A 13,149-nucleotide genomic window follows, 5' to 3' on the forward strand; every position below is an offset into this window, starting at 1 on the left:
GATGTATGAATAATGAATGGATTATAGACAGACTGATGTACGGATGGACAGATAATAGATGGATAATGAATAGATGGATGAATAATTAATGGATTATAGATAGACGGATGTACGGATGGACAGATGATGGATGGATTATGAATAGATGATTGACGGGAATTTACGGATGGATGGATGGATGAATAAATGAATAGATGATGTATGAATAATGAATGGATTATGGACAGATGATGGATGGATGGATGGATGGATGGATGGATGGATGGACAGATCATCAGACATGTCCGCAGTGAGTAAATCATTACAATAAAGATGTAAAAGATGAACATTATTGAACTCTGTAATATAAAACATTTAAATGAGGTCATAAAATAGCAATGGAATTTAAATAGCGCTGTCGCTTCTACCCCAGAAACCCCGCCCCCAGTGACAGATGCCGCGTTCTGATTCACTGACCTCTCTCATTATGTAAATATATAACAGTACTACGATTGAACAGTCGGTTGTCAATCAAAAATGTTATCCAATAGGATTTGTCTCTCTGCGCGCGAGCGCTGCATACCAAACAGCACTGTCCCTCCCTATATAAAGCCCTCTGTGTAGTGGAAGCCGCAGTCCTCATGTCCCCTTTGTAGTGCACTAGATAGTGTTCGAGGACTCGGTTTGAGGTGTAACCGCTCACAGTGGGTCTGATCTGTGTCTCTGCGTGGATTTCTGGGCTTTTAATCTCCTGTTTGTGTGAACATGGACGGGCGCGGATATGGATCCGGATCCGGTAACGGCTTTTACCCGGCTGTAATGCGGGTTTACCTGCTCTTTGTGTGTGTGTGTGTGTGTGTGTGTGTGTGGTGTTGGATAAAGACGGGTTAGCTAGCCTGCTAGCTCTCTGTACGTGCGTGTTTGTTTGTTCTAGCGGCGCCATTTTGCTGTTCAGGTTTCCGCTCGTGTCTCTTTGCAGATGTGTTCGTGTTTATATGTAGTGATTATTGGGAAATACGAGTGCATGTCCGGGTGTAGCAGTGAGACTGCAGGGCCTCGGCCTGCCCGAGGATAACAGAGGACAGCTAGTCAGGAAGCTCCAGCTTTGCTAGATAGCATTAGCATTACCATGACTAGCATCTGATCGCGTAGTTCCCCGAGTGGGACAGAGGTCTGGGTGTCCTACACGGCTTCGGTCGGCGTGTCCTCCCCTGGACACTGTCCCACTCAGCACCAATCAGCCTTACATAGGGAACACTGGTGTGTACACTTCATCTAGTGCACTTACACACGGAGCAGGAATGGAAATGGTTCCCACAGCTCTATAATATACCACTCAGAACCAGAGCCACCCACTCAGAACCAGAGCCGCCCACTCAGAACCACCCACTCAGAACCAGAGCCGCCCACTCAGAACCACCCACTCAGAACCAGAGCCGCCCACTCAGAACCACCCACTCAGAACCAGAGCCGCCCACTCAGAACCACCCACTCAGAACCAGAGCCACCCACTCAGAACCAGAGCCACCCACTCAGAACCAGAGCCACCCACTCAGAACCAGAGCCGCCCACTCAGAACCGCCCACTCAGAACCACCCAATCAGATCCAGAACCGCCCATTCAGAAAATCAGAACCACACACTTAGAACTGCCAACTCAGAAAATCAGAACCGCCCACTCAGAACCAGAACCACCCACTCAGAACCAGAGCCAGTTTTATTACCAAGTGTGTTTACGCACACAAGGAAATTGACCTGACGTCAGGAGCTTCCAGTGCAGGAGAAAAACAGACATGAACAGACGAGTAAACACCAGTAAATACTGCAGAATATCCAGAGGAGAATTCCTGTTTAAATACATGTACACGTTATTTACACGTGTTCCGTTTACTAATGGACCTTTCGGATTCTGTGTGTAAACGTGTCAGTTATGAACAATGTGTGGAATATTTTCATTGTTTACGCAGAGTAGAGCTGTTTTTCCTTTTACCCCTCTTACGTCCCTTTCTCCCCTTTATACCCCTTTATACCTCTCTTACATCCCTTTCTCCCCTTTATACCCCTCTTACATCCCTTTCTCCTCTTTATACCCCTCTTACATCCCTTTCTCCCTTTATACCCCTCTTACATCCTTTCTCCCTTTATACCCCTCTTACATCCTTCTCCTCTTTATACCCCTCTTACATCCTTCTCCCCTTTATACCCCTTTATACCTCTCTTACATCCCTTTCTCCCTTTATACCCCTCACGTCCCTTTCTCCTCTTTATACCCCTCTTACATCCCTTTCTCCTCTTTATACCCCTCTTACATCCCTTTCTCCCCTTTATACCCCTCTTACATCCCTTTCTCCTCTTTATACCCCTCTTACATCCCTTTCTCCTCTTTATACCCCTCTTACGTCCCTTTCTCCTCTTTATACCCCTCTTACATCCCTTTCTCCCTTTATACCCCTCTTACATCCTTCTCCTCTTTATACCCCTCTTACATCCCTTTCTCCTCTTTATACCCCTCTTACATCCCTTTCTCCCTTTATACCCCTCTTACATCCCTTTCTCCCTTTATACCCCTCTTACATCCTTCTCCTCTTTATACCTCTCTTACATCCCTTTCTCCCTTTATACCCCTCTTACATCCCTTTCTCCCTTTATACCCCTCTTACATCCCTTTCTCCCTTTATACCCCTCTTACATCCCTTTCTCCCTTTATACCCCTCTTACATCCCTTTCTCCCTTTATACCCCTCTTACATCCCTTTCTCCTCTTTATACCCCTCTTACATCCTTCTCCCCTTTATACCTCTCTTACATCCCTTTCTCCCTTTATACCCCTCTTACATCCCTTTCTCCCTTTATACCCCTCTTACATCCCTTTCTCCCTTTATACCCCTTTATACCTCTCTTACATCCCTTTCTCCCTTTATACCCCTTTATACCCCTTTATACCTTTCTTACATCCCTTTCTCCCTTTATACCCCTCTTACATCCCTTTCTCCCTTTATACCCCTCTTATCCCTTTCTCCCTTTATACCCCTCTTACATCCCTTTCTCCTTTATACCCCTTTATACCCCTCTTCATCCCTTTCTCCCTTTATACCCCGCTTACATCCCTTTCTCCCTTTATACCCCTCTTACGTCCTTTCTCCCTTTATACCCCTCTTACGTCCCTTTCTCCCTTTATACCCCTCTTACGTCCCTTTCTCCCTTTATACCCCTCTTACGTCCCTTTCTCCCTTTATACCCCTCTTACGTCCCTTTCTCCCTTTATACCCCTCTTACGTCCTTTCTCCCTTTATACCCCTCTTACGTCCCTTTCTCCCTTTATACCCCTCTTACGTCCCTTTCTCCCTTTATACCCCTCTTACGTCCTTTCTCCCTTTATACCCCTCTTACGTCCTTTCTCCCTTTATACCCCTCTTACGTCCCTTTCTCCCTTTATACCCCTCTTCGTCCCTTTCTCCCTTTATACCCCTCTTACGTCCTTTCTCCCTTTATACCCCTCTCACGTCCCTTTCTCCTCTTTATACCCCTCTCACGTCCCTTTATACCCCTTTATACCCCTCTTACGTCCCTTTCTCCTCTTTATACCCCTCTTACGTCCCTTTCTCCTCTTTATACCCCTCTTACGTCCCTTTCTCCCTTTATACCCCTCTTACGTCCTTTCTCCCTTTATACCCTCTCACGTCCCTTTCTCCTCTTTATACCCCTCTCACGTCCCTTTCTCCCTTTATACCCCTCTTACGTCCCTTTCTCCCCTTTATACCCCTCTTACGTCCCTTTCTCCCCTTTATACCCCTCTTACGTCCCTTTCTCCCTTTATACCCCTCTTACGTCCTTTCTCCTCTTATACCCCTCTCACATCCCTTTTTTACCCCTCTGAACTCCTCTGGGTTCTTCCTCCTGGTATAAAGAGGATGTGGATGATGTTCTACCACACAGGGACGTGTACACGGGGTTAAACAGTGGGTGTAGGATGATGGTGTTCTCACTATGTTGGTGTTTGGATCACTGAGAGTCCTGATGGTGTTTATGTTCCTCCTGCTTTTGTGGACAGGTTTCTCCAGCTGGGGCGGAGGAGGATCTTCCAGCAGAGGTGAGGCTTTCAGGATTTCTTTATCTACCAGGGTTCTGTTTACCACTCTGACATGATTAACCTGTTTAACCTTAGTACAGGGAGCAGAACTCTGCAGAACCTGAAGATCATGTCTGTGTTTAACTATCTTTCATGTAAATAAGTTTGAATTTGTGGACAGTGAGTATCACTGTACCCCCTCAGCAGATGTTCTGCTTTCATTGTGGATGAGGGAGAATTCTGTTGAGTAGAAAGATTTCTGGAGGCACAATGTTATTCTACAGTCTTTCATTTCCAGGATCTGGTAACTACGACCTGTATGGTTATAAGGACTCCATGTCTGGTGGATATGGTGGAGGACAGATGAAGAGAGGTCTGTCTGGTTCTCTTCTCTCCTCCTCTGGGGGCAATGCGGACGACGTGATCGCTAAGATCAACCAGAGGCTCAACATGCTAACACAGTTAGAGGGAGGGATGAAAGGAGGGGGACGAAATGACCGGTAGGATGGATTTTCTATTTGTTCTTAAACTGTTTATGAATATTCAAGATCAGAGGCAGATCTTTCTGTAAACTGTGATTGCTCATCGCTAGCTCTTCATTCCTGTAGTTAGCATGACTTTAGTTACCAGGTGACCATCGTGTTGGAGATGAATTTACTGCATTCAGGGTGAAGTGAGGCCCAAAAGTACCTAAGATACCTTCACATTTCGTGTTCCAGTCAGCAGTGCTTTGGTTTTTTCTCGTGTGTAGGGTTCCTGTTTAAACACATCTAAAGAGGCACAAGCTTCATCTCTGGTCCTGCAGTACGGTTTAGACCAGGGGTCCCCAAACCTTTTTCTCTGAGGGCCACATAATGTTTCCTTTCTTTAATGGGGGTCGGTCTGTAACAGGAAATGACTAGCAGTGTTACTGTAGAGATTTTATGATTTTTAAATGTTTATTTTGCCTCCTGATGATGGATTAGTTTTTGTTCTGCACCGTTCATTTAAAGAGAGATCACCTATTAAAGAGCATTATTACTGTCATAATTACACACTTTTTAATTAATCGCTATTAAAATCAATATAACAAATACCGTAATTTCCGGACTATTAAACGCACCCATACTGAATTTTACAAAGATTTTTATTTTGAACATAAATAAGCCGCACCTGTCTATAAGCCGCAGGTGTCTACACTGAAACTAATGAACTTTACACAGTGTCTGTTACACGACTTGTATCTAAACAGTAGCCTACCAAGAAAGTCATTGTTCACTGTCTTCCTCCTTCCTTTCACAACTATTTCTCTCGAGTTTATCTTTTGGCATCGTCGTGTTTAAAAATCACCATCGGTGAATCTTTTCTCCCGATGCCGTGCAGCTCAGAACACAGGTGAAGTGTGTTTTAATGCCCGGTTGTTTTCAGCGTGACGAATGATTCACATTTCCTGTAGACAGTCCGGGTGAGCGGCAGGTCAAACGTCAGAGGAACATCATCCATATTTATGATGTGCTGCGGGACGATTCAGTGGGAGCGCATCTGATTTAATATAAAGAGTTTCATTGGTTCACCTGAACCCGTTCTGCAATTTCATTGGTCTAATGTTATGGGGCTCAGTTTTTTGGCTTGAAGTTTGTGAAACCGGGAAAAACCCCAGAAAAATCCATAAATTAGCCGCTTCGTTGTTTAAGCCGCAGAGTTCAAAGCGTGGGAAAAAGTAGCGGCTTATAGTCCGGAAAATACGGTAACAAGGTTACACTGATAACTAGCATTTTACTGATAGCAAGGTCAGATCGTACCTGCCGATAACCGATTAATCAAACGATAGTTTTAAAATGGATACTGGATAAAAAACACACAACACTCCATGTCAATTATACTGAACTTTATTACAAAAATAAAGTACTGTGGTGGAAACTCTCCAAATCCTAAATAAAAGTTTCAGGAAGAATCAAACAGAACAAAGTTTATTATAAACACACACACAGTGAGTGAGGAAAGAGATACTTCCTCTTCTTTCACTTCGCTTTCATTACTCTTTCACTGCTTCCCTCCCATCCCTGTGCAGCTCATACAGCATAGTCATACAACAAGGTGCCTTTTACTGGAACAGGACGTTTCAGAGCATGTAGCCAATACGAAAACTGTGACCTTGGGGGGATCTTTAGTCTAAATCAAGAGCTGTTCCAAATGTCGGTGTGTGGGGGGTATTAGAGGGTAAGAGAAGCTGATGTAAGTTGCTTTAATAGCACAGGCATCAAAACGGGTTTATAATTTCTCATTATTATACAAAAGTAAATGCACCCCTCACAATTCAGCAACGTTTTAGTATCTTCCCAAGGAATAATAGTATAGAAATGAAACTTTGATATATTTTAGAGTAGTTAATGTGCAGATTGTGTAGCAGTACAGATTGATTGTCTTAATAACTAGGGAGCACCCAAGTGCTAATGGATCCGTGTTCCCAATCTAAGCCCCTAAGTTCTCAATCTAATCTTTATTTCCCTTTATTTAAATGTAAATTTTTTTGCTCTGGAACCCCCAACCCCCAACCCCCATTCTTGTTTCTGGCAAACTGACTCTGTGTTTATCTAAGATTCAGTTTTCTGAAGCTGACCCTCAGGCTAAAGGAATTCTATCACCGGATAATCCAGTGTATTCACACATATTGGCCTTGCATCCCCTGGTGTTGCTCATGCTTTAATGACAAACTCTCCATCACTGAAGCCATTCCTTCACCTGTATACATATAAAAAATCTTTAGTCCAACTATAATTCATGTTTAGTACATGACCCAGACAGTAAATACATAACGCCATTTTTCTAGTTTGCCCCATTATTTTGGAGGTCCTTTGTGATAAACTTAGACATGCCCTCCTCATCCCAAATTGTACAGATCAGGTAGGACTGCAAGGGGCTCACAGCCCCATCATGGACTATCCAAAGTGCTGTCCTATTGGATATTGGTGTGAGGAATGGCTTGGGTGAATGACTACTTGTCATCCAAAGATCAGTGTGGGGTTCTTCAAAATCATTTGAGTTGCAAGTAGTAGAATAATACAGGAGATCAGATGAGTGAATGAATCACAGGGAAAGTGAAAGTATGAAATCCGAGGTGCCAATGCTTCATCTCTACTTGCTCTGCACCTCCTTCTGCAGGTTTGACCAGTATGAGTCTTTCGACTCGCGCTCCTCTGCCCTTGGCCCCCGCGATCTCTACAGATCTGGTAACATTGTATTTGGTGACTCCCGGGGCGACATGATGGCCCAGCGAGGAGGCATGGGCTTTGGGTCGATGGGTGGAGCTGGAGGGGGTGGTGGATTTGGCGGCTCTGCCTCCCTCGGAAACGCCAAAATGAGGCAACCTCGAGATGCTTTCTCAGGCTCCGGCTGGGGTGCGGGACAGAGGTCCCAGCACAGGGGCGGAGGGCCAGGCGGGCGCGGCTTTGGCCGCAGGCAGGATTCCTCTATGATGGGTGGAGGTGGGCGGAGTGGGGGACAAGGCCACTCCCCCTCAGGGCGAGGCAAGCTGCCATCGCTCCTGAGCCACCGCATGTACCCCGAAAGTGGGGGGTTCCAACCTCATCATGGCTCCCAGGATTATCCTGTCCGGCACTTTGGAGGGGGCAAATACCTCAACCGTCAACGCACCCGCAAGAGACCCCTCAACCGAGTAAGTACCCCCAGCAAAGCACTGGACTTTGAACCATCAATCCACCCTGGAAAAAGATTACCCCCCCTAGTCCAGCCTGCCAAGCCTGTTGAGTGGAGTTATATGTGGAAATTACACCATTTCACGCCACCTGCCACTCTAAAGATGCTGTAGTATCTCTGTAAGGCCCTTCAAACAAACAGACCCCCAATACCAGTACAACCCCAACTCCCCACGTCTAGCGAGAAAGGTCTTAACAGCCCTGTTTGTTTGTTTGTTTGTTTGTTTTTCTAACTGTTATGTATTAAAAAGAATATTTAGGTGTATTTATGTAAAATCCTTGTAAGCCCCATGACAGAACACCCCAAAAAACTATTAACTTATTCCTAAAACCATCCTGGTCAAAGATTCGTTACCACGGCTGGGTTAATGCAGTCCCAAGTTGGTTCAGGGTTTTTGTGTATGTAAAGGTAAGTTCATGTGGCATTTCTCACTTCATGATTGTGCAGTGTTGTGATGTTTGTCCTGTGTGCGCTGTCTGTCCAGTAACCTTTCTGAACATCGTTCTTCCTCTTCTAAAGTCTTACTCGTGTTATTGTCTCTGTCTGATGGGAAGTACACTGTGTGGACAAAAGTTGAGTGGACACCTGATCAAAGGTTTCGTAAATAATTTTTTTGAAACAACCCAGTCCACATTTACTCTCAATTTACTGTTATAATGTGCTCCACTCTTCATGGAAGATGTTTCACTAGATCTTCTGGAGATTTCTTCAGCTACAAGGGTGTTGGTAAAATCAGTTAATGATGCAGGTGAGGAGGTCTGGTGTGTAGTCAGTGTTTACATTTATCCCAGTAGGGTTGGAGCTCTATAGCAGGAGATCTTCCACATTCAGTTTACGTGAAGGAGAAATTTCATGCAGCATCCAGAGATGTCCTGATACAATTGTGCGTCTCCAACTTTGTGGAAGAACCACATGGGGCTGGAAAAATTAGGGCCCTGAATCTTTTGTCCCTACAGTGTATGTTTTTGTGTTGGTAACACACTTATTGTAACCTGATCTTTGGAGACCTTGAGAGTTAACGGATGTGTGTGGATGTGCTAATGTAGCAGCCGGTAAAACCTCAGCGTGACGGGCAGAAGAAGAGGAAGCAGACCCCGACTTCCGCCGATGAGCCCGAGTCGAAAATGGGCAAGACCGAGTCTGAAGGAGACGACCCGGCTGAGAAGGGTACCGTTTCCTTGTTCCGCTCAGTCGTGAGAATGTGTCTCCATTCATAAAGCAAAACCGTATATTAACAAAGATGTTTGTGAACCGCAGAAACAGCAGAAGAACCCACAGAAGAGAAGAGCGAGGACACCACTCCAGCCACAGTAGGTTTCTTATGAATGAATAGTTGTTTGATATTGTTCACTCTGTTTGGAGATATGTGGACCATGTCTGTTCCACATATCTGGTTGTCTAGAAAGGACGATGAAACGAAACTGAACGTTCATTCATGCAAATCTCTTCATTTGCATGGAGAACGTTTGGACACCAAAGGAAACCTTGTGTTCCTGAGGAACTGATCTCTAAATAGCTTCAAATGGTCTTATTGTGTTGTTCACTGCTCCCAGTTTCAGAGTGCTCGCTAAATAACTCATTCAGTGCGTATCGATTCTTTAGCAGGAGTCTGAACTGGCGGCTGAAGGAGAAAGTGCTGGTAAGTATCTTGATGTTCTCTTGATAAATGCTCTGCTGGTCCACACCTTTTTTTAGTTCCATCTACCATTCAATTTCTTCCATCAGGGTCATCTGGTAAAGGAGAAAGCCCTCAGAAGCAGCAGGGGAAACAGACTCCGCCCTCTGCTTCTAAACTCAGAAAGAGGCGGGGCTTCTTTGAAAGGTCAGAATAATGTAAAAAAAAAAAAACACAAGAACTCTAAAGAGAATTCAGAATTCCAGTGGCAGTAATGGTCTTGTGGTTTCTCCCCTCAGCCGCGCCATTTCCAGGGTGACGTTTGCCTGCTCCGTCTGCAAGTTCCGCTCGTTCTACAGCGAGGATCTCACCGCCCATCTGGAGAGCAAATTCCACAAGGACCACTTCAGGTTCCTTTCCAGTCAACTTTCAAAACCGACCACAGAGTTCCTGCAGGTACTCCAGTTTCCACCTCCTTCAGGATAAGATCACACACAGGTGCACACATTCAATCAGAGGATAGAACATTTTGTGGGGTTTTTGCAGGAATACATCAACGATAAACATAAGAAGACTGATCAGAGGATCAGCCAGCTGGAGAACCACAGCGCCACCATCTGCCAGGTGTTGAGGGAGCAGGACCTGACCAAAGGTGAGATGTTCAGGATTGTGTGTGTATGTATATGTGACGTATAAGAGTGGAGGAAGGTGCACACAGGTGGATTATGTTCTATGTAGTAGATGCAACCTGAAGGAGATTGGAGACTGTAAGGTGTTGGCAGGGGACAGTGTAGCTAGACAGCATCGGATGGTGGTCTGTAGGATGGTTTTGGAGGTGAAGAAAAAGAGGAGGAGATAAAGACTGAAAGAAGAAAAAGATAGTGAATACTAAAGGAGGAAGACTGTTGTTTGAGGTTCAGGGAAGAGGTCAGACAGGAGCTCGGTGGTGGTGAAGAGGTGCTGGATGATTGGGAAGCTACTGCAGAAGTGATGAGGGAGACAGTTAGGTTCTTGGTGTAACATCTGGAAATAGAAAGGAAGACAAAGAGACGTGGTGGTGGAATGAGGAAGTGCAGAAGGAGAAAGAGGTTGGAGAAACAGAATTGTAATTGACAGAGGAATGAGAAAAGTAGGCAGGAGTACAAGGAGATGCGGCAGCAGGTAAAGAGGGATGTGGAGAAAGCCAAGGAAAAGTCATATGAGGAGCTGTTGGAGAAGTTGGACACTAAGGAAGGAGAAAAGGATTTTTAGCGATTGGCCAGGCAGAGGGACCGAGCTGGGAAGGATGTGCTGCAAGTTAGAGCAATAAAGGATGGAGATGGAAATGTGTTGACTAGTGAGGAGAGTGTGTTGAGAAGGTGGAGGAAGTATTTTAAGCAGAGAGAAAAGGTTGGATGGTGTGGACCAGATGGTTGGACCAGATGACATGCTGGTCAGAAGGAGTTGCATTGTGTGTTTGTGGATTTAGAAAGCGTCGACAGGGTGGAGAGAGAGTTGTGGTATTGTATGAGGAAGTCTGGTGTGTCAGAGAAGTATGTGAGGGTGGTGCAGGACATGTATGAGGACAGTGTGACAGCAGTGACGTGTGCAGTAGCAACAAGGTTGGACTGCATCAAGGATCGGCTCTAAACCCTTTCCTGTTTGCAGTGGTGATGGACAGGTTGAAGGACGAGGTCAGACAGGAGTCTTCGTGGACTATGATGTTTGTGGATGATATTGTTATTTGTGGTGAGAGTAGGGAGAAGGTGGAGAAGATCCTGGCGAGGTGGAGGTACACGCTGGAGAGAAGAGGAATGAAAGTCAGTAGGAGTAAGACAGAGTACATGTGTGTGACTGAGAGGGAGGGCAGTGGAGGGTGCGGTTGCAGGAGAAGAGGTGGAGAAGGTGGAGGAGTTCAGGTACCTGGGGTCAACAGTGCAGAGTAATGGAGAGTGTGTTAGAGAAGTGAAGAAAAGAGTGCAGGCAGGGTGGAGTGGGTGGAGAAGAGTGATAGCAGGAGTGATTTGTGATAGAAGAGTATCTGTGAGAGTGAAAGGGAAAGTTTATAGGACTGTGGTGAGACCTGAGATGTTGTATGGATTAGAGACAGTGGCATTGAGTAAAAGACAGGAGGTGGAGCTGGAGGTAGCAGAGCTGAAGATGTTCGTTGGGAGTGACGACGATGGACAGGATTGGAAATGAGTTTATTAGAGGGACAGCACATGTAGGACGTTTTGGAGACAAGGTGAGGGAGGTGAGATTGAGATGGTTTTGACATGTGCAGAGGAGGGACATGGGGTATATCAGTAGGAGAATGCTGAGGATGGAGACACCAGAAAGGAGGAAAAGAGGAAGAACAAGGAGGAGGTTTATGGATGTGGTGAGAGAGGACATGCAGGTAGTTGGTGTGAAAGAGGCTGATGTAGAGAACAGAGGAGTATGGAGACTGACGAGCCGCTGTGGCGCCCCCTAATGGGAGAAGCTGAAAGAGGAAGATGGGGTGTGTGTGTGTGTGTGTGTGTGTGTGTGTGTGTGTGTGTGTATTTAAGGTTTTGTGAACTGTTCAGTGCTGAATGCAGTATTCTGTGTGTTATGTTCAGACATTGGGATGGAGCACTTCATGAAGAAGGTTGAGGCAGCGTACTGTTCAGCTTGTGATCTCTATATTCCCATGCAGTTCTTACTCATCCAGAAGCACCTCAAATCTCCTGAGCACAACTACAATCGCAAGGTACAAAAACACCGTCTCTGCAAACATCTTCACAAACATCTATATTAGTCATAACCTCTGCTCCCTGTCGGTTTACCTGTAGGGGATGATGGAGCAGTCCAAGAGGTCAAGTCTGTCTGTGGCGAGGAGCATCCTCAACCACAAGGTCATCGGCAAAAAGCTGGAGAGCTTCCTGAAGGTTCATTTCTCAAAATATTTTGCTAAAAAAAAAAAAAGAATTGTTCAACGATAAACACGTATAAATATGTTTTAATTCTGTTTTCAGGGTGAAAATCCTTTTACTGACAATCCAGATGACCAGGACCCCGAGGACTCCATGATGGAGGTATCTGAGGCTGATGCTGAGATTAAACAGGAAGAAAAACCAGAAGAAAGACAGGATGAAGCAGAGCATGCAGATGTAGTCGGGGAACCTGAGGTGAGCGGAAACACTGATGGACCTGAAGAGGAAATGAAGATGGAGGAAGGTGAAGCAGGGGAGGATGAAGCACAGGCAGGATATGAGGAGGAGGAGGAGGAGGAAGAGGAGGGAATAGAAGTGAAAGAAGAAGAAGAAGAACCTGAAGGAGCTGAGAAACCTGAGGAGGTTGACGATGCAGAAAACTTCCTGAAGGGGGCAGAAGAGGACTGTGGGATACCCGTGATTGATGATTAGCCACAAAGAAATCTTTAGGGTCTTGATGCTCCATGGCTGATCCAGGATCATCTCCTGTTCCACTGATCTAAGATCAGACCTGGCTGTTTTAAATTTCTATTTGTTAAAGTAGATGCTGATCCTGGAGCAGCTCATGTTGAGGAACATGTATAGCCTAATTGTTTGGAAGGAAATCTGCATATTCGCATTGCTGTTGCTCTTTGGACCAATAAAATCGAAGCGTTCTCCTCGTTAGCCAATCAGATTTGAGCTATGTCTGTCAACTCGTACGCACTGTTCACGTTTGACACCGATTCGTTTATTTCGTTGTGAATTCGTTTTGTCTTTTTGTTTATTTCTTTTATCTTTTTATTTAGTTTGTGTTGTGATGCTGAAACCTTCTGAACCTTTGTTTTTGCATTCAGCTGATAATAAATGTTGAAAATCA

At 45.2% G+C, this 13,149-nt stretch overlaps 1 protein-coding gene across 2 annotated transcripts; it reads left to right on the forward strand.

Annotated features, from left to right (window-relative positions):
• Window positions 1–613: 613 nt before the first annotated feature.
• On the forward strand, window positions 614–13,149 carry akap8l (A kinase (PRKA) anchor protein 8-like). 2 transcript variants are annotated; one of them, XM_046837156.1, is made up of 13 exons: window positions 614–775; window positions 4,029–4,067; window positions 4,345–4,546; window positions 7,188–7,701; window positions 8,789–8,909; window positions 9,000–9,052; window positions 9,348–9,381; window positions 9,468–9,564; window positions 9,657–9,813; window positions 9,904–10,009; window positions 11,937–12,067; window positions 12,150–12,245; window positions 12,333–13,149. In XM_046837156.1, the coding sequence occupies exons 1-13, from the start codon at window positions 745–747 to the stop codon at window positions 12,720–12,722; spliced, it is 1,971 nt and encodes a 656-aa protein (XP_046693112.1). In that variant the 5' UTR covers window positions 614–744; the 3' UTR covers window positions 12,723–13,149. The 2 variants fall into 2 exon arrangements, with proteins under 2 accessions (XP_046693112.1, XP_046693111.1); XM_046837155.1 differs by having other exon boundaries at window positions 615–775; window positions 9,345–9,381.

Source organism: Silurus meridionalis, chromosome 24 (assembly GCF_014805685.1).
Source record: "Silurus meridionalis isolate SWU-2019-XX chromosome 24, ASM1480568v1, whole genome shotgun sequence".
In the NCBI taxonomy this organism is placed as follows: domain Eukaryota; kingdom Metazoa; phylum Chordata; class Actinopteri; order Siluriformes; family Siluridae; genus Silurus; species Silurus meridionalis.

What these genes read in the sequence shown, in the direction of transcription:
- akap8l (XM_046837155.1), top strand. Translation starts at nt 745, where the DNA reads ATGGACGGGCGCGGATATGGATCCGGATCCG. An exon ending in CGGATATGGATCCGGATCCG is followed by an intron (nt 776 to 4,028) that starts GTAACGGCTTTT and finishes TTTTGTGGACAG; the next exon opens with GTTTCTCCAGCTGGGGCGGA. An exon ending in CGACCACAGAGTTCCTGCAG is followed by an intron (nt 9,814 to 9,903) that starts GTACTCCAGTTT and finishes GGGTTTTTGCAG; the next exon opens with GAATACATCAACGATAAACA.